The following is a 21,608-nucleotide window of genomic DNA, read 5'->3' as shown; positions in this document are numbered from 1 at the left end:
AGCTATTTAAGATAATGGATGAGATCCTAGTCTGAGGCAAAACCATTTCTTGCAGGGAGTGGCTTGTGGAACCTTTTTTCAGAGAGGGCTTGAAATATAATCTTACATAAATACCTAGGGTTAATACAGCTGAGTTGAGATTGCTTTTCTAAAAACTACTTTTGAATAGGTAATATGCAAAACAGTATAATGTTTAAAAAGTATAAAAATTGAAATTAAATGTCTCCCCAGCTTCATGTCCAGTTGCCAGTTTTCCCACCCTGAAGGCAACCACTACAACCAGTGTCAAGTTATCTATCTGGAAATATTTTATTTATATACAAACCAAAAATGTATTCTTGTTTTAAACAGGTGGTAGAATGATTGATTTAAAATGCCGTGTCAGAATTACACAGTTACAGAGACCCCTTTAGTTGAGAACAGGTTTCAGTTCCTAAACACTGTTCAAAGCCCCTCTGCCTCCCCAACTTGCCCTGGAATATACCCAAAGTGACATCTCACAAATGATCACCCTCCAACCCATGGTAGAGGGGAGCAGGCATGCTGCTACCCTGAGGGACGTCTTCATTTGTATTTATGAAAATTAGTAAGTCAAAAACTTGAAAATAGAGGACCTTTTCTGTTTTAAGAACATTCAAATACAGAGTACTAAACTGTATTTTGGTAACACTATAAGTAAACATATCCTGAAGATTATCAAAAGGGGCCCTTATATTGTCATGATCTATGACTGGCTTCAGCTGTTCGGAAGGGACCTCAGAGAGGAGATGCCGCTCATCCTCTGCTGTCTTCCTCCTGAGGCTGGACCTGGCTCAGCCAACAGCAGGTCCTTACAGGCTCATACAGGATGCCTTTCCCTTTTCCTGGCTCACTGCCCTCCGACGCAACATGCTTTTGATTAGTGGATTCAAAATACTCTTCTTTTTATAGCCCAAAGGAGTGGAGATATGTGTGTGTGTGTGTGTGTGTGTGTGTATTACATATATATTTGGACATATAAGGATATGCAAATATTAAAATATTTTTCTATACAAATATGTGTATATACAAATATATATTTTATATATTTTTTTCATAATTTGAGGCCAGCAGGGGGAGATGTTGCCTGCCACATCAGGCTGTGGGGAAAGCAGCTAGAATAGATGGACTCCTTCATTGCTCTTTGGTCCATGTCCTCCATCTCTCCTGCTTATAAACAGGGCTGGACTCTGTTGATCACTGGGGTCCTCCCTAATCGGATGCTCCATCATCATGCCTGTGCTTACTTCCACCTGCCTTTGTATATATTTCTCAGAAATAGCTTTTTACAAAAAAAAAAAAAAAAGGCTCCTCTTGCAGTTAGAGGTTACACATTGTAGCTGCAACAGAAGCCCGTGACCCTGGGCACCAACTTCCCTTTTCCATCCTTCTGAGTATTCTTCCGTTACCTCTTCCAATAACCAAAATATTCAAATACATACTCTCCCCCTTTGTCAGAGGGGATGTTGCTTAGTTACACCATTTTTAAAAATCTTATGTGACGTTCTGAAACATTAAATAACATTTGAAGATGAAAACTCCCACTCAGAGTGGAACATTCCGATATTTTGAGGGGCAGGAATCTTCACTGATGTCCTGCTGAAGGATCCAGCTAGTTTCCATCCCCACGCAAACCACTCCTCATTCTGTCCAGCACTGTTTTCCTCTCTAGTGACCAGCCTGTGTGTGTGGTTTTGTAATGGGTGATCTGTGGAAATCCCCTCAGCTGTTTGCTTCTGCGACACACAGCTCTGTAGCATTTGGGGGGACTGGATCTGCCCACAGAATCTGCTTTTGTGCAATGTAAGATACATTGATCTTAGTTTCAGGGATTCTATTTTGTCATCTGGGTTGGAGATTTTTGTTATAGCAAAGAATAAAATAACACCCAAAATGGGTCAGCTAGTAAAGTTGGCATGATTATCATCATTCTCCAAAAAAAAAAAAAAGCAGTCACATTTTTTTTTATCTCATTGTCTGTTACCTAGTTGACTATTAAAACCTTAGGAAAAGCAGATGGCATCCTAACTTGAGACAGTTAGGGGAAGATATCTTATAAAAATGCACTTCTCTCTGTGGAAAAAAATGGCCTGCTCACTTGCTAACTGTTGATTTGATCTATAAAGTGCTGCCTGTAGACAGAGCCACCGACGTTGCTTCCCCAGCATGAAGAGTGCAATACCAATGAGCTCATGTCCAAAGAATTCAATCCCCATGCACGTTACCACACTTTATTCTGCTCTGACAGTCCTTGTGCACACTACTTAGCTTTGTTCTTGCAGACTACATGCTATTGGTCTTGGAAAAAAGCAAGTGGGAGAGTAAAGTTTGCTCATATCTGTCCAGCTATTACTGTTTCAGAAATAACCAATAATCTGTGTTAGTGTCCAGGAAAGTCATTTGCAGAAGAGTACTCAGGGAGGCAAAGTAATAGTAAAGCTAGAATTCCTGCGTAGGTCATCTCGCCGTTCCTTAAACCCAGCATGCTTCATCTGTGCCTCCCTGCTTTTCCCATTCTTTACTCTAACTCTCTCTAGCCCCATTTTGCTCATCCATTAGACCTGTTTTTTTCATGACACCTTTCTGACTCCACCATGTCTTCTCTAATCTCCACCGTCTCTATGCTCTTCAACCTGGTGCTCTTCCTTTTTACTGTGTGTCTTCTGTATTTTGCCATGCCTGTGATTGGCATCTGAGCAGCTACCCTACAGAACACCCACGAGACCAGAAACCATTCCTTGATTCCCTTGCACTGTCTGGCACATTGCTGCCTGGCCATGTGCTGTGGCAGGTACGTAGTAAAAATCTTCTGGCTGATGATGCTTATTAAATTATGAATTATTGAATAGTGATTAACATAAATAATAGAAGGACTCAATATTTTTACTCCATAACAACTTTTTTTTTTGAGATTTAGTATTTGGTCATTGGTAGGAAGAGTGTAATGATATAAATTCCTGCAAGAGGATTTTTCTTCAGTTATTATATATTTCTCTTAAAATAAGAAAACCAAAGACTGCAGGAGGCCATTTGGTGCAGTTGGGAAAGTCAGTGGAAGATGAACTTCCTTAGGGAAATACGTTGAGCAACCCCACTTTAATAGTCCTGGTGACTCATCTGAGAGAGGAACTCCTTCCCGTAGCCTAGGATTCTCCCGCCAGGGCCTGCCCATCAGCATCCTTGCATATTTAGAACACACCTTGGGAAAAATGCATCTCACAGTGACACTTCAGTGACTCAGGAGCTTTGTATACAGAGAAATTCCAGTGACTGTAGGTCTATCTTTAACACAGTTTGGATTCCTGCTCTTTGGAATTGTAGTTACTTTCCAAAAACTATAATTGGCATTTGTATTACTTTCTATCAAAGTGGAAGTATCAGAACAAAATTTATGAAATGTGTGGATTTCTACAAGCTGTGAGATATAGAATCAGTTGTTCGTAGATTTGATCTCTGCCTACTGGGTATATTTAAATGACTTGGAAAATTAAAATAATATAAATTTCCAGACCCTGTCACCAGAGAATCTACTACAGTATACTTCCATGCTTTGGTAGACTGCTTTTCCTGTATTTCCATTGGGAGCTACAGTCAATGTAGATAGAGGTTATGAGTGAAGGCTTTGGAATCAGACAGCTTGGGTTTGAGTCCTGACTCTGTCATTTCTTATCTGTCTGACCTACAGCAAACCTCAACATCTCATCTGTAATATGGGGACAGGAATTTCTGCCTCCCAAGGTTCTATGAGGGTTCACTCACAACATGAACGTGAGACATAACACTGTGGTACATCGTGGAGCACCTCAATAAATGCCAGCTAGTCCCATTCTTATCGCTACACTGTTTCTATTTTGACATGACGTTTCTGTGCGTTATTTTTCTGATATGTTCCAGAGGTTACAAAGTTTCAGAGAAGCATATAATATCAAACAGAAATTGATGTAATCTGTTGCCTCTGAGTGGAAAAAGAGGTCATTCAGTCATGAGTAGGATTCCCTCAGAGGGGGGGATGGTGGATTTCCACAGCTGATTCCTAAATGACTTGTTTCACTGTTTAAATTACTGTTTTCTCCAATTGCTTTGCAGCGGAGATTAAAATCTGTTTTAAATATTACCACGGCATTAGTGGGGCCCTGCGAGCCACGACCCCCTGCATCACCGTGAAGAACCCGGCTGTAATGGTGAGTGCCCCTCCGCTGCCAGCTGCCTCGTGAGATCCATGCTGGGACTTGATTTCTATTTTTGCGTGTGCGGCCCTGACAGGGTTATGAGGAACAATGAAAAGGAAACGCATAACAGTGTGGGCACTGTTATAGGAAAGGAAATAGCTTACAAGGTTGACATACCCGAATCCCTAATTCAAATCAGTGGAAACGTAGGATTTGATTTGTAACAGCCGTTTGTAGAGTCAATGGGTTTCTCCAGGAAACCCATTCATGAAGCAAAGTAGCAAGTGCCCCATTTTGGAAGGTTTAAACTTAGTCTGGGTGACCAGTTGGTAGGAAAGAGTAGCATTGCATCTTATGTGAATTTTAACCATTTAAACTGTGGGTGATTTACGTGCCAGTCAACTCAAGGAGCTGTTGCTGCAGAGAGTATAAGTGGGGAGTCACAAATGCACTGTTGCCTTAAGGTCTTAGTGCTGGTTCCTTCTTAGTGCTGAGTTTGGGTCTAGTGCCTAGAGGTACTGCTCATATTTTGGGAAAAATGTGGTCACTCAATGGAAGTCAACTTCTTTAACTTCAGAAGTTTTCAGAAGTCAGGCCTTCAGTTGAAGAAACAGATAGCTAATTAACTTTTGTAGGAAACTTGTGGTGTTGGACTTTTGAAAGAAAACCTGCCCATTTCCAACATGGCAATTTTGTGATTTTTTTAAATTTTATTTTAGAATCTAACAGTCTCACAATACACAGCTCCACTGTATATGGGTGGTTGGACTCAGGTGGTTTGGGGAGATTTTTAGAGTCCAAGATATGTAAATTACTTCAGTTGTAATTAGTCATTACTAAAAATGAGGTCATGAAAGCATAGAAAAAATTACTGACTCCCATGACATAGAATCTTTACAACATTGTATGTGTGGGTGTGTGTGTATATACACAGTTATAGATGCTTGCATTTTTGGAAATAGGCAAGTAGTCAGGTTGAAATTCAGAAAGCAGTCTTTGCAAATAGCACTTTGAAATTGTTCAGACTCACCCTATGCTGTCTCTGATAGTGCTTGTACCTCTGTATCAGGCATTCTTTCCCTCTCATCTATTCATTTAAGCAAATATTCGTTAAATGTCTGCTAAGTACTAAGCATTGTACTTAGCAGACATTTATCACTATTTATATTTTATCACTACAGATGAAATATGAGGAAAAGCGCCGTCATTGATCTCATAGGTCTGGTGTAGAAGAGAGACATCAATCAAATATTATATTTGTTTGCATGATAGTTGTATGAGAGGGAGCAAAATGGGGCAAGAGAGCATGTTCTATGTAGTAGGATTTGTCCTGATCGGGAAATTCCTGGAAGGCTTACCTTAAGAAGGTGTGTCTGAGAGACAAGCTGAAGAAGTTTTATAGGTGAAGAGGGAGGGAAGAGCATTGCAGGCAGAGGGAATAGTGTGTGCAAAATCCTCAATATCTAAGTACTCTGCTCACATTAGAATTATATTTGAGTTTTCATTGTAGTAAGCATAGTATAGAACATAAAAGAAAAGCCTACATTTACTATATAAGACTTTGAAGGTCACAAAGAGAATAGCAATTGTTGATTACAAAGTCTGCCATGTCACATAGTAAGCACTGGAACAGACTTCAGTTACTATTCTAGAAAGAAAAGTTACAAAACTAGAAGAGTGGGGCTGTTTTTAATAAAATCTTTAAAAAAATCATTGTGTCTGAAATTAGACAACAGCTTCCAAACATGATTTAACATTTTCTGGGTTTAGATTGTTATACTTGAGCAATTTCAGTATTCAGATATCATCGAAGGCAGTGGGAGTTTACGGTTTGTTGAACACTGATCTTATTCCATTGAGTTTTGCATTGAGATTGCTCTGTCAAAGCCTGTGGATAGTTTGGAGATAATTAATTTGCTTCAAATGGGTTTCAGAGCATCTTAAAAGCGTCACAGATACAGCACTGGCAATCAGTATAGTGTATTTTGGTTCAGAGATTGACTAATGCAATGAGTGGTTAATCGATTTCTGACCAAGCTTGGGACACTTTGGTCTATGTCCAAAATTGAAAGGCTGTGCCTCATGGGCACCTCATTTTGGGGGTCAGGAGTATGACCGTAATAGCATGATGGTCACCTAGGTATATGACATATATTTAGTTATGTGACTGATTAACATCCTTGATACATACACATCCCACTTAGTACAATTATACCATGGCCAGATACAAAGAGTAGACCTGGAAGAAGTAATTGAGAAACTCCACAGGGAATGAAATGAGCTGTTATCCTAATCATGTGGTTTCTTTTCTCACATATCCTTTTGCAATGAATTGAAGATAAAAAAAAAATTGTGACTTCTCTGTCATTTGTATCTTGTTGTCATTGTCATTCATCAGCATACACAGTGATATGTGTCTCAGATACTTGGAACAGGAAATCTTTCGGCTTCAGGGACAAATTAAGGCTGCCATTACTCACTACCATGTATTGTTTCAACACTTGGTTGACATTCTTGTTTCTGGGTTTTCCTGGAATGAATCTATGGAGTGAGTTTATTTTAAAGCCAGTCTCTAAACATTGAGTGCAGATGTGTTTATTATCCCTAATTTCCCTGTATCTAATGGTAATGCCTGGTTTTTCCTGGCTTTATTGTAATGAATGGTGAAAATTGAATTATTTGGATATGATTTCAGATGAGCATTTTGCCAGAGTTGTTGTGCAGTACACTTTTTCTGTGAATTCTTTGAGAATTGTTTCAGGAAGCATTTTGCCAGAGGGTGAATTACATTTGAAAAATGAGAATTAGAGGACATTTTCTTTTGTTTCTCATAATTTCTTATAATTTTCAAGTAGGTTTTAAATGAAGACAGTTTATGAATTGTTTCAGCCTCATTAAACTCATTTAGCACAAGTATCCATAGCCGACAGAGATGTGTTTTGAGGGGTGGCACATCTTACTGGGGCGTGTGGCCCATTTGTGGAGAGGCCACAGTTTCTGGGATATCTTCCTATGCCCAGGCACAGAAGGAGTGGCAGGTTACCGAGGGTGTGTCTCAGTCATAGTCCAGCGTAGTGTGTGGTGAAAGCAGGATGAGATGGCCACAGCAGTTTGTTGTCTGGCCAGTGTACTGCTGCCTCTGCCCTAGTTAATCTGGGAATGCTGAGTCAGTGGAGTGCAATACAATATAATAAACCATCTGTGTTTGCTGAGAGCCAACTCTATGATCGAGGAATTGGATTTGTAGATGGAAGGAAATACAAATACCTGGATGGACCCCGGTGTGTTGCAGAGGACATGTGAAGCAATCAGGATGCAGTTAAGTGGCATGAAAAATAGTTTGACTAAAGTACAGGAGTTACAGCGGAGGCAGTAGAAATTTAAACTTCAAAATTTGAATGGAATTTCTCAACTTTGCTTGGATTAGTGATGATTTTTATCTCCTGGGGGTATGTGATTTTTATAGGAGTGTGGGGAGTGCAGCAAATATAAAGTGGAGAAAAAGTTTAAAAAAAAAATCAGACCTGGACAGTAGTTAAGTAGTAAAAGCAAATTCTAGTCAGGAACTGTTGCATTAGGGGAAAAGAGAACTCACTATAGAATTGGCTCAATTCCAGATATAACAAGGGAAAGTGGGGGTTAGAAGCCAAGAAGCAGGGTTGGAGTGGAGGGATTGGCAGATGGAAATTTACCAAGAGCTTAGGGGGATTTTTGTTAAACTGACCTAACAGAATTCTTGCTGAAGGCAGGCCAGAATGATCAGTTATTGCATGGAGGATGGTGGAAGATGAGGAGTTTGATCCGATATCAAGAGTGATCACATATTGAGGGTGGGGATTCATTCTAAACTGATTTACCAGGGATTTTGCTAAAACTAAACTCTATAAGGATGGAGATAAAAGCCCAAGGCCTGCCTAGTTGAGCAGAGGACTCCCAAGAGCCTGAGTAAAGTTTGCTCAAGGAAAGAATCTTTGTCAGGAGAATTTAATCTAAACTTCAGAATTAAAACATGGTTCTATTTCCCACATTTGGGTATATTCTGCCTTCAATTCTGTCTCTTACAGTACTGTTGACTTCTTTTGCAGAGTATTATGAAGGTTTTTCTTCCTAATGTACCACAAATTGTGCATTAATTGCACATAAATTGAGAGAAAGGTCTAAATTTGCTGGGTGGTTTATAAATTACTGGCTTCTTGTGAGGTATAATTTACTCAAAAGCTTTCAGGAAAAGGTTATCAGTATAATAGCACTGCAAATTCTTCTTATTGCTAATTATAATAGCATGTGCCATGTACCTGCAGCATAATAGAACACAAGCCTACAAGGGAGATAGGACTCCATGTGGATTTTCAGAAATACTTGACGAGAGAGGATAATTCTATATACACAGGCAGGTCTGATATAAACCAATTGTTTCATTTATTCTACATTTTTGTAACAATTCTGAAGGAGCTTGATATTTGGTTTTTAACTAAAGAGAACATTTAGTATAGTAATAGTAATATATTTACTACAAATCAACTATGTTCTTATCAAAGGGAAAAAAGGACATAAATTAGTTTGATTCATAGTTATTGAGAATTTTTAAGCTTATATCTTTTTTATTTGGGGTAAAGATTACATTTTAATCTTTCCTCCCAGAATCAGCATTTGTGTCTCTGTTCAACATTTGTGTCATTTGGAAATGAAAGGACACATGATACAATACCTGTTTGATGCAAAAATCATTGCATCTGGGTACATACATGGTTTCCTAGTCAGATCCAGTGGCATCATACGCCTCTGAAACTTCAGACGCATGTTTTTTCCTTTCAGATGGGGGCAGAAGGCATGGAGGGAGGTGCTTCAGGAAACCTGCATTCTCGAAAACTCGTTAGCTTTACATTGTCAGGTAAGAATGTCTTTAAACGTGACATTCACTTTGAAAGTGTACAGTTTCGAAGGTATGAATAGTCACTTATTTCTACAGACTTTCGTATATGATATGATGATATGTGAACTAGTTTTGGGGCGTCATACTTCTGAAAATTCAAGTATATCTCTTACCATGATAAATTAATTATTAATATAAATTCAGAAATTATTTCTTCTACCAAGTTTTCTGGCGATAGACAGTCTGTATAATTATGTATAGTTACTTTAAAAAAAACTGCAATGTAACATGTGCTAACCACACTGAGGAGTTTTGATTATTGAAAATCATTTATTCTTACTTCAGCTAGAAAAAGGAAAAGTTTGAAGACTGGAGAAAAAAACCCAATATACTTCTTTATCTGTGGAGGAATACACATAAAAATTGGAAAGTGGATAAGCCAATTATTTTTGGCTTGTCAAATTGCTTGTATGTTTACCATACAAGTAAAGCACTGCTTTTCAAGTTATGAGACAGGACTCATTTCCAGTTTGTAAGTTTGATTTAGTTAAAATCAGTCATTTAAAAAAAAGAATAATGTCAGAGTTTACCACTGAAGGGAATTTTTTTGGGTAAAGCATCAATTTATACAAACTGAAAATTTTCATATACAATAATATACATCCCTATATTTGTGTGTACTAGGTTGCAATGTAAAATGTATTTCATACATAGGACACTGTCGAAAAAGTTTGAAAGGCACTGATTTTAGAAAATAAATTGGTAGTCATAAAGTCAAGAATATTCTAAGAAAATCCGTATTTGAAATAGACTTTTAAAACAGATAACCATGCTACAATACACAGAAAATAAAGTCTAATGGATCTCCTTCACTGGAATGTCTTTTTTCATTTTTCTGTAGTTGTACTTTCAAAATTTAAATTAGATCCACTTTTCTTGACTGCAAAAAACAAACAAGCAAACAAACAAAAACATGTTGTGAGAGTGAGCGTTAAAAGACCTGATCCTGAAACAGACGCTTCCACAATGCATAATTACCACATATGACTAACGTGTACACATCAGTTCACTGTTGGCCCATGGCCTTCTGAGTATCTGTGTTTGGTTTTGCATGTTTCTCCTTTCCCCATATGAGCTTGCTTTTTTGCTTTGCTTATCTGGTGAATCTCAGCAGCTGTAAACTAGTGACTTATGGTTCTAGTTTGACCAATAAATATGTTCTGTTAGGAACCATCAGGGTTTAAAAAATATCTAGGTTTGTAGAAGGGCACTAAAAATAACCATGCCTGTGGTACTATCTCCCTACCCCTCTTATCTGCCTGTTTCCTAAAAACATCTTGGCTGTACACCTGTGCTTTAAACCTTCACGATACTGAGGGTCTGAAGCTACTGAAATCCCTGACGATAGGCAAGAAACAATTTGTCGACCCAAACAGCTCAGAAAATTTAGAGTATGACCACACCATGGGTTTCTTGTTTTTGTTTTTTTAATTGACTGGTAAAAATTGTTTTTTTAATGGTGTACTGCATGATGCTTTGATATAAACCATGGGTTTCTTAGTTTAAAATTATTACCCTATGCTTTTAGGAGATCCGTATCGCATGACACACGCTTATTGGTTTTGACTCCAGATGGGATGTTATTAACTGACTATGTGAGAATGACCATCTGTGAGTTAAAAATCTTAGGACATGTTCCTAAAAAGTAGGAAGCAAGCTTTGAGGCACAGCCAAATGCTTCTTCCTTACACATTTCTTCCAACATCGCACCTCTATTCACATGGAGGCTAGCTACCTAACATCTGTTTTATTTCTTACCGTATAGCCAGACATTTGCAGACAGTATACAGAAATGACAAGGAGCTGAAACCAATTCTATAATGTTAATTCTAAAAAATTAATCTGGTTATAGCATACTGACAGTGGATGATAATATTTATCTGAGAGCATTTAAGCAGTATAGAATGGCTGCCTGCAAATATTCCACTGTTGATTATATGTGGATAGGTAGGGGCACAAATACTTGAATTTTACAGCTAAAATTAAAAATGTATTTTCATTAATATTTTAAACGTGCTCCAAATAAGGCTTTACTTAGGATATTTAACACGTCAAACCTTTGTGACTTTGAGTCCTTCTTTGGCCTATTACATGGTGTGGATATTTGTGAGCAATAGCATATGTAAAAGACAAAAAAGAAAAGATCAGAAATGAGATGGATAAAGGGAACCAAATAATCAGATTATAAATGATTGGTAGTTTATTGTATTTATTAAGGAAGATTTATTTGTACAGTGTTCCATTGTGGAAAAATTTTGTATCAGGCTTATCTGACAGTGATGTTATTTATTACAGTGACTTAATCATCTGGTGGAATGCTTTTTGTTCAAAGGAATATTTTTTGTGAGTTATTTAACTCTGTCAGACTTCGTGGCATTCATTTCTGTCTATGTTACTCTTCATTTACTACAAAGAAATCCCTTTTTTGGGCATAGATTTAATACATAAAGAGTTTCATTCTTCTGTCTGGATTCAAGGGGAACATAATCAAGAAAGGCAAGAAAATCAATGTGGCAATTGCCTTTTCTTCTCAAAGCTGTTCCCTGCTGAAGAAAACCAAGTGAAAGTAGCATCATTAAATTGACAGTAAGATGCAAATTCTGCATTTAATAATGAGTACGTAGTTTATGAAGTGTCAGGAATGGGGATTGCAAGGCTAATGAGATAATGGCAGCCTCTCTGAAGTGCCTATCTAGTTCTTTACCCGTCTTTTCCTTCTACTACTGGTTTTCAGATCAAAGATCTTACTATATATTTCATGCAGCGTTCTCAATGCACAGTGACTCACGCCTGTAATCCCAGCACTTTGGGAGGCCGAGGTGGGCAGGTCATGAGGTCAGGAGATCAAGACCATCCTGGCCAACATGGTGAAACCCCGTCTCTACTAAAAATACAAAAAATTCGCTGGGTGTGGTGGTGCGTGCCTGTAATCCCAGCTACTTGGGAGGCTGAGGTATGAGAATCGGCTGAACCTGGGAGGCAGAGGTTGCAGTGAGCCAAGATCATGCCACTGCACTCCAGCCTGGTGACAGAACAAGATTCTATCTCAAAAAAATAAAATAAGAAAAAGATGCTCTTGGTTTAATTTTTAAATATTCGCAGATGTATCAAACTTTCCCCCTCTACTGCCAGGTATGTGTCATTAGACATTTCTGGAGTGTTTTCAGCACATGTGCCTGGGCCATAAGTTCTTGTGGGCCACTGGTGAGCCACCTCCTGGGAGCACTCATTCAAGAATATGGTTCTATGGGCAATTTCAGGCCAATTCTGTTTTTCTAAGAAAGACCTTGTGTTTCAGGAATGGGCTTGTGTGGGATGACCCTGGTGACCTCCTGTAATTTAGGGTCACTATCCAGGGTCTGTTTGCCAGCTGATCTGGGTAATCCAAAGGTCTACGGAGGTTCAGGGGCCATATGCAAAATTTCTCTCTGAACTACAGTGTTCAGAACTTCCCTAGATTAATCTTCCAGCATTTTCTAAGATGACTTTGCTCCCAGGCCTATCTTATTCAAACCAATATTCTCAGAAATGTTGAAGACTCAGTGGAGCCAGCTTTATTTCCTGACATGTTTGTGTCTCTTAGCCTGACCATGGAAAAACATACAGTCTTCTCACTAAATGGACTTTGGCTAGGACTTTTAGCAGCATATAGTATGAAACAGCAAGTTGTGAATCTAACGTGAGTTATAGGACATTCTCCAAATGTTTAAGTTACTTTACTGGCTATTTAAAATAGCAAGTAGCACTTACATTTCAGAAAACATTTCCCCTAACATTTATCACATTTATGGAATATATATGACATTTTAAATGTGGTACAAATGGATATATGCTCTGATGTTTTATCTCCCATTAAACTTAGTTCTATGTATATGTAGAAGATTCGTTTTTCTCTCATGAAGGAACATGTTTTTCAGTGAACTGCTTACTAAGTATTTCTCTCAAGACGTTGTCTTGGGAGGCCGAGGTGGGTGGATCACGGGGTCAGGAGATAGAGACCATCCTGGCAAACACTGTGAAACCCCATCTCTACTAAAAATACAAAAAAATTAGCCAGGTGTGGTGGCGGGCACCTATAGTCCCAGCTACTCTGGAGGCTGAGGCAGGAGAATGGCATGAACCCAGCGGGCGGAGCTTGCAGTGAGCAGAGATCGCGTCACTGCACTCCAGAGTGGGCAACGGAGCAAGACTCCGTCTCAAAAAAAAAAAAAAAAAAAAAAAAAAAAAGACATTGTCTGAGATTCTGGTTGTTGAATTACATTGCCCTAGGAAAAAGGTGGTGAAGGTGCACATGTTGGAATCAAAAGGGAGCTGAAAAACTGAAAAGTCAGTTTAGGAATGTGAGGTGGTGCTAAAGGTTTGGCTTCACTTATGCGGCCTGTTAGGTGACCCCTCTGCTGAAATTACTGCCGTAACCCATTTGTCTTCACCTATCTAAGCAATAATAGTGTGAATATTGCTATTGTGTTACTGAGTCGTTTCTGTTTAGAGCTTCCTGTGTGTTTATTTAAGAACAATTGTCTTTGAGCTGCTTGTTTTAATCAGGACATATGGATCCTTCCTTCTTCTATCCCTTGTTCTCTCCCTTCCTCCTTTCTTTTCTCCCTCCCTCCTGCTTTCTCTTTGTCCTTCCCTCCTTCTTCCTCTTTCTTTAAAGATCTTAGGGCAGTTGGGCTAAAGAAAGGGATGTTCTTCAATCCTGACCCTTATCTTAAGATGTCAATTCAGCCAGGAAAGAAGAGCAGTTTCCCCACCTGTGCCCACCATGGGCAGGAGAGACGGTCTACTATCATCAGTAACACCACCAATCCAATTTGGCACCGAGAGGTAAGATGATCCCTGCGGGTCTCCTACTTGTCAGTGAGGAAGTCAGCCCAGCCTGTCTCTTTCCTTGGGAATTTTGCATCCTCAGGTTGTTTATGAAGTGTCTAGGGGTTCTGTCGGGAATGGGATACAATGAGAATGAGCTATTCCCACCTCTCCAGAACCAGGTCTAAGGTAAGACAAATGAAGCTGTCACTTCAGGGGAACAGTTTAAGGAGCCTCCGAAAAACTCAGTTGTTAAAATAAAGATCCTAATGCAGTTTTTTAAAACTCACAATTAATGCAAAAAGTTCATGATGAATAAAATATGAAAATTTGAAGTAAGGACAGGATCAGTAACATTGCCTTGTAGAGTCCTAGTGGGACCAGAGGCAAAAGGAAAAATCAGCAATACTGATCGTGTTTTTATTTAAAATTTTGATATTTTGTTGTAGCATACATTTAGCACAAATTAAAGGAATTTCTCTCTCTACGGGCTTTGGCAAATGTTTTATGAATTTCTAGATTTTCATTAATTAGATGAGCCATTCAAGGAGTCATCATCCTGCGTGAAGCCAGATTGTGTTGATGGTATTTTAGACTTCCTCACAGCTACAGTATGCTACCAGTCATCTTAGTGCACCATATCAGTGAAATCAAGCAAAGGGTTTTCTCATTTGAACTATGGAAAGTCAGAGAATGAACAAACAGACACTTCTTATCTAGTGAGCAAAGCTTGAGCTCTCCCTCCATTTCTCAGAGATCTGAGGTATGTTTTACATAACTAGTGTGAGAATGTTTCTGGGCTGGCACAGGAGTTACACAGTTAATTAGATCATACCCTCAATATTTAATGACAACAATATGTTCTAATAATGTTGTAAAAATATTTAATTGGAGAGAGGTATTCAGGGGATCTAAAACCAATGGGAGAAAAGATACGGTTATTTGAGAGTTGCCAACACAGCAAGGTATTTCTCCTGGGCAGTTCCTATGGTTTTGGATATTGAATATTGCTTGTATTCTTATGCTTGGTTTAAGAAACTACTAATGATCTATCATGGTAAAAAACTATTAAGGGCATACCACTTAGTCTAATGCATTTCAAAGCCTAGAAGAAATAAAAATATATCTCAATGTGATTCCAGAAGGCACATAATAGATATGATAATGAAACAAGCAGTAACTATTTTCCTAACATTTTGTATTTGCAAAGTTTTTGACCATGTCACCAGTGCAAGCCTGAAAGGGAGGCACGAAGGATGAGATTATTATGTCTTCATTTTGGTGATTAACAAATTGAAGCTTAAAGTGTTTATGGGACTAGGTATTCAGAGACAGAAGTGGGGCTTAAAGTCGGCTTTTTTATTCTAAGCAAGTACTTTTTTCCATTAAGCAGACTGCCAAATTGCATGGTCCTTTGGAAAACCTTAATTGTTATGACTAGATAAACCTAGAGGCACCTAAGTGAAAAGTTGGCTAACACTATTCACATCACTGTAGTTGATGGATACTCTCAGGGAAGCAGTGAAATAATTTAGGTTAGATTCCTGGCACCATCATTTACTTATACTGAGATTCTCATCTTTAAAAAGAAAATTATATCATTGTAAAGATAAAGTGAAGATAGGCCGGGCGCGGTGGCTCAAGCCTGTAATCCCAGCACTTTGGGAGGCCGAGATGGGTGGATCACGAGGTCAGGAGATCGAGACCATCCTGGTTAACACGGTGAAACCCCGTCTCTACTAAAAAATACAAAAAACTAGCCGGGCGAGATGGCGGGCACCTGTAGTCCCAGCTACTCGGTAGGCTGAGGCAGGAGAATGGCGGGAACCCGGGAGGCGGAGCTTGCAGTGAGCTGAGATCCGGCCACTGCACTCCAGCCCGGAAGACAGAGCGAGACTCCGTCTCAAAAAAAAAAAAAAAGTGAAGATAATATATGTAAAAGTCTCTGTAAGTGAGTAAAGCTCTTCATATTTATTTTATATCTTGTTAATGTCCAATCCAAATTTCCCCAGTGGCATTCTTAAAATGAAAACAGCAAAACCTGTCTTAACTTCATACTTTTATTTTTCTGTCCCAGAAGAAAGAAAGAACCCTGTGTGCCTTTTAAACTTAAGGAAAAATTCCATTTAAACATTGTTTTAACATTTATCAGGGAAACCACAGTATTCTGCAGATGTTCCTATTTTAACCACTAAGTGGAGGAGTATTTTAAACTATGTTTTGCAACTTCAGAATTTCATGAGATTAGGAATTCAAATTGTCAATCAAATATACTAGTTAATTCTAAACCATTCTATAACAAGATATTAAATATCAAAGAATTGAGATACAATAAATGTAGAGAGTACTAAAATTGCATTGTGCATAACTTAATATTTGATAACATCTCCTAAGACTGTGAAACTAGGAAGGGCTGCATGATTGACTGAGAGGGCTTCTTTTGTCATACAGATCCTTGACTGCTACTTTTTAGTCATGGTGAATGCTAATGCTTCTGTGTGAATAAAGGATTGACAGTAGCTGCAGCTATTTCTAGCTATGTGGAACTCTATGTTGTTAGAATTTAAGAGATACCATTTCCTGTACAAATAAAATGATACAGTATCATATTTGTCTTTCTTTTAAACCAGCATGTTATCTGTTTGTGTTTTCAGAAATATTCCTTTTTTGCACTTCTTACTGATGTCTTAGAAATTGAAATTAAAGACAAATTTGCCAAAAGCCGTCCCATCATCAAGCGTTTTCTGGGGAAACTAACCATTCCAGTCCAGAGGCTGCTGGAGCGACAAGCTATCGGGTAATCAGCCCTTACCTTTGGGGATCTTGTTGAGATTAGTTCGTATAGGAAAAAATGAAATGAAACTTGGTACTCCTAGGACTTTTCAGACTGGTAAGAAGTAGTAACACAATTTTAAAAATAAAAATGTCCTTACAACTTACTAAAATATACTTGACAAAAAGTAGTTTAATTATGTACGTTTTTTGCATCTTTATCTTTTTCAAGAGGTACCCACCATTAACATTTCAGTGTCAAATCTCATAGTGTTTGATTGTTTCTCAGTATATTGGAATTTTTTATAAAACCTTCTCCCTAGGGCAGAATTCTAAGGTCAGGTTGATGCCTATCTTATCCCAATTAATTCCATCCAGAGAACTTGTTACTCTTGAAAAACAGAAACAATCTTGTTTGGAACCATTTAAAACAAGACCTAGACTTGAGGAAGTGTTATAATAAAACTCCTAGATATATACATTCATTCAAGCAATTAAAATTTATTCATTGACATACTCTTAAAATTTAGTTAATGTGTAATTAATGTCTTTTCTTTTTGTGAGCTTTTTGTAAGTTGTGAGTAAAGTAGTAAGTCATACTGAGGAGATAGAGAAGACCAAAAACAAGTTATGCAAATTAATAATGCATCAGTGACTAGAGGCTCTAAACTGTACAGTGGAGCAAATAGTAGATAAAAGAAACATTGTATCTTCCTTCTGAAATAGCCATTAGAGGGCAGAGGTGGAGTGATTTGGCACTATCCTTTTGATGATTTTCCTTAGTTAAGAATAGGTTGGCGGGCACGGCGGCTCATGCCTGTAATCCCAGCACTTTGGTCAGCCGAGGTGGGCAGATCACCTGAGGTCAGGAGGTCAAGACCAGCCTGGCCAAAATGGCGAAACCCCGTCTCTACAACAATACAAAAAAATTAGCTGGGTATGGTGGCAGGCGCCTATAATCCCAGCTACTTGGGAGGCTGAAGCTGGGAGAATTGCTTGAACCCGGAGGCGGAGGTTGCAGTGAGCCAACATCGCACCACTACACTCCAGCCTGGGCAACCTCGGCAACAGAGCAAGACTCCGTCTCAAAAAAAAAAAAAAGAATAAGTCATTTAATTCAGAATAAGATTGTTGCTTGTGTGCAAGAAAATGAAATGACTGCATTTGACTTTGATACAGAGTCAGACTTGAAACAGGTGGACAACTCCATCCTTGAGGATGCAGGCAGCCTCGAGCCCGCGGCCCAGGAGAGGCAAAAACTGAACCTGCTTCCAGATCTGGGATATGACCCCACCATAGTGGCACATCTGACTTTGCCAACCATCCCATCAGCACTGCTTACAAGGCACCCTGAGAAGCAGTGATAGGCCAGGTTCCCCAGTAGGGAGGGCCAGCAGCTCCAGCCTTCTTACTCTACAGGCGAGGAAGGAGAGCTTAGTGGCCCTCTCCCCATCACACAGCCAGGGCTGCTGTCTTGAGTATGAAGGGCCCTTTCCTTCTTGTGTTCTTGTGCTTCTTCCCCCTAACTCCCAGCTCCTGTTCTTCAGGGTATCACACAGTGCCCTACGTGCCGTGTTGGGTGATAATCCTTAGCTGCGAGTGTCCTTTTAGAACCAGCTTCCTGTTGTGCTAAATGCTGAGGAAACAGGCCCTCTCCCCTTTTACACCCAAGTCGAAAAACCCGTAAAACTTGAGGCCTTTCACAACTCCATTATGACCTTCAAAATGTCCTTTTCCTGGTCACCCCTTAAAAGTGAGAGAGTGAATCAGTGTCTGTAAAAATATTCACATAGTGTGTGATATCTTATGCTCTTAATAATAATTTTTCTTAGGGCAACATTTCCTTTTATCCCTGGGTTTATAAATGTTCCATTTGTGTGAATGAATAATATTACATTGGACTATAATGTGCTTGGAGACTTTAATGTTCTTGTGAGTCTGAAAGTTTTAAGACAGATAGGAGAGATTTGGGGGGTGGCCTGTGGAAAGAAGGCGAAGGCTGACTCCAGTGTAGTCAGGATGAAAGAAGCATTTCTCTTCTTACAGTGATCAGATGCTCAGCTACAACCTTGGCAGAAGGCTTCCAGCTGACCACGTGAGTGGGTACCTCCAGTTTAAAGTGGAGGTTACATCTTCTGTTCATGAAGGTGAGATATCAATATATCTGTATGAATACATTGCTATAGGAAAAACTTGTTAAACCTAACTCAGTTGTCAGTTTGCTTCTGAACAGAATTGAATTCATGTTCTGTTTTGAAAGTAAAATAGCTGTCAATTACCTGCTGAAATTTTCTCAGCAAGTAGGAAAGGCTGTTTGCCCAAAAATGTCTCTTAGATTGATGCCTACATTTTGAAACTGGGCTGTAGAGTTTTCAGCCATACTAACATATTTAGCTCCTGTGCCAAACTGACTAGCAGTCTCCTCGTTTAGTAGTGAGTGGTGAATCTTAGCAAGTCAGTAGAAAGCCCTCAGTGGAATGACTGATTTCTTTGAACTTAATGGTGGCAAAGCAAGTAGGTCATAAAACGTTCATTTGTTATTTCTAGTTAATTTTTAGAAATGCTGTTTTCTCATTCAGATGCCTCTCCAGAAGCTGTTGGCACAATACTTGGAGTCAATTCTGTGAATGGAGACTTAGGTAGCCCTTCCGATGACGAGGACATGCCAGGGAGCCATCACGACAGCCAGTTGTGCTCTAATGGGCCAGTTTCTGAGGACAGTGCTGCCGATGGGGCCCCCAAACATTCATTCAGGACTAGCTCCACGCTGGAAATAGACACCGAGGAATTAACCTCCACTTCTTCAAGGACCTCACCTCCCAGAGGACGTCAGGATTCACTCAATGATTACTTAGATGCTATCGAACACAACGGCCACTCCAGGCCAGGGACAGCGACCTGCTCTGAGAGGTCCATGGGTGCCTCTCCGAAACTGAGGAGTAGTTTTCCCACCGACACAAGACTCAATGCCATGCTTCATATTGACTCAGATGAAGAAGATCACGAGTTCCAGCAAGACCTGGGTTACCCATCTTCCTTGGAGGAGGAGGGAGGCCTGATCATGTTTAGCAGGGCATCCAGAGCTGATGATGGAAGCCTGACATCTCAGACAAAGCTGGAGGACAACCCTGTTGAGAATGAGGAAGCCTCCACACACGAAGCTGCTTCCTTGGAGGATAAGCCAGAAAATCTTCCAGAGCTTGCAGAAAGCTCCTCACCTGCAGGCCCAGCCCCAGAGGAAGGTGAAGGCGGCCCAGAGTCTCAACCCAGTGCTGACCAGGCCAGTGCTGAATTGTGTGGCTCTCAAGAGGTAGATCAGCCCACAAGTGGGGCAGACACGGGGACTTCTGATGCATCAGGAGGAAGCCGAAGAGCCGTCAGTGAGACCGAGTCTCTCGATCAGGGCTCCGAGCCTTCCCAGGTGTCCTCTGAAACAGAACCCAGTGATCCTGCCAGGACAGAGAGTGTGAGCGAAGCCAGCACCAGGCCCGAGGGAGAGAGTGACCTGGAATGCGCTGACAGCTCCTGCAATGAGAGTGTGACCACGCAGCTGTCCTCTGTGGAGACGCGGTGCTCCTCTCTTGAGAGTGCACGGTTTCCTGAAACCCCAGCCTTTTCTTCTCAGGAGGAGGAAGACGGAGCCTGTGCAGCAGAGCCCACCAGCAGCGGCCCTGCCGAAGGGTCGCAGGATTCCGTGTGCACTGCTGGTTCTTTACCTGTGGTACAGGTGCCCAGTGGGGAGGAGGAAGGGCCAGGGGCAGAATTGGCCACTGCACCTGACCAGGAGGAGCTGGGGGAGGTCTGGCAGCGGAGGGGAAGCCTGGAGGGAGCTGCAGCTGCTGCCGAGAGCCCTCCCCAAGAAGAGGGCAGTGCTGGGGAGGCCCAAGGCACCTGTGAAGGGGCAACTGCCCAGGAGGAGGGCGCTACTGGAGGTAGGATATGGACACCACTGTGGCTTTTGGCTCGAGCGTAGCTGTGCAAAGAGAAGTTCTGTAGTTTTCCCCTCAATCTAAACAAGGCCGCAGGTTTCATATTACCTGAATTCCTCACCTTGAGGCTCAGCAGGGGAAGAGAGGCACGATTGAAAACAGGGCCAGGAAGAGAAGGAAACAGGTAACAAATGTGTGGGCAGCTGAAACCCTTCCTCTAGATTAGGCCTCCTGTTTCAGAGTGGGGAGACCGAGGGACTTAATCACATAGCTAGGAAGAAGGCAGCATGATTTGCGTCCAGATGGGCTTGAGTTCAAATTCAGTGCTCTTTTAAAAAATGGCTCTTCTGCTGCTGAAGTAACAGGCCTGTTAAACAGTAGTCTCCACACTTAAATAATGGGTCTCTTTTGGATTCCGGGTCTGTAGATACACAACCACACAGGCTGGCAGCTTCAGCCTTAGTGTAATCTGCAAAGGTTATGAGAAACACCTAGTCACTCCTTTCTAAAATTTCACAGTGGAACATTAATATATGCTATGCATCAAAGGTAATATTTTTGTCTTCTACAATTTAGTAATGTCTACTAAGTTAGGTGATGCATTCTGACTTGGAGAATAAGCTGTTTTTGTATCCAAGGATACAAATTTACACCTGGAATTTGTATTACTCTCAGTGAATGCGGCTCTCTAGAATGATTCCTTTAAAATGCCCTATAAGGATGCATTAAAAATCAAAGAGCAATTTCATATGTCTGACTGGCATAACTCAAAACTAGGAATGATTTTCTTATTCTGTAATTTATTTTTCTACCTACATGATCCCTTCTTTTCTTCCTCCTCTTTTTTTTTTTTTATTTTGTTTCCTTCATTATATCGTAGCCACCATGTGACCCTGAAGCATTAGTGCATGGCCAGGACAGAGGCCATTGTGGGTGAGGGATGAGGAAACGGAAGCTGCAGGAGGGGAGGGATACATG

The 21,608-nt window shown here is 40.2% G+C and overlaps 1 protein-coding gene across 1 annotated transcript in view; it reads left to right on the top strand.

Moving 5' to 3' along the window:
• HECW2 (HECT, C2 and WW domain containing E3 ubiquitin protein ligase 2) overlaps positions 1 to 21,608 on the top strand; it is a 232,228-nt gene that overhangs the window by 92,193 nt on the left and 118,427 nt on the right. Inside the window, exons 3-8 of the mRNA XM_023216573.1 lie at positions 4,105 to 4,199; positions 9,003 to 9,078; positions 13,778 to 13,947; positions 16,584 to 16,726; positions 18,748 to 18,848; positions 19,281 to 20,633. Of these exons, the coding sequence (XP_023072341.1) occupies positions 4,105 to 4,199; positions 9,003 to 9,078; positions 13,778 to 13,947; positions 16,584 to 16,726; positions 18,748 to 18,848; positions 19,281 to 20,633 (1,938 nt within the window). The remainder of the gene's footprint in view (positions 1 to 4,104; positions 4,200 to 9,002; positions 9,079 to 13,777; positions 13,948 to 16,583; positions 16,727 to 18,747; positions 18,849 to 19,280; positions 20,634 to 21,608) is intronic.

Source organism: Piliocolobus tephrosceles, chromosome 11, assembly GCF_002776525.5.
Source record: "Piliocolobus tephrosceles isolate RC106 chromosome 11, ASM277652v3, whole genome shotgun sequence".
Taxonomy (NCBI): domain Eukaryota; kingdom Metazoa; phylum Chordata; class Mammalia; order Primates; family Cercopithecidae; genus Piliocolobus; species Piliocolobus tephrosceles.
The sequence above is the reverse complement of the archived record's forward strand: the minus strand, read 5'-3'. Positions and strand labels throughout refer to the sequence as shown.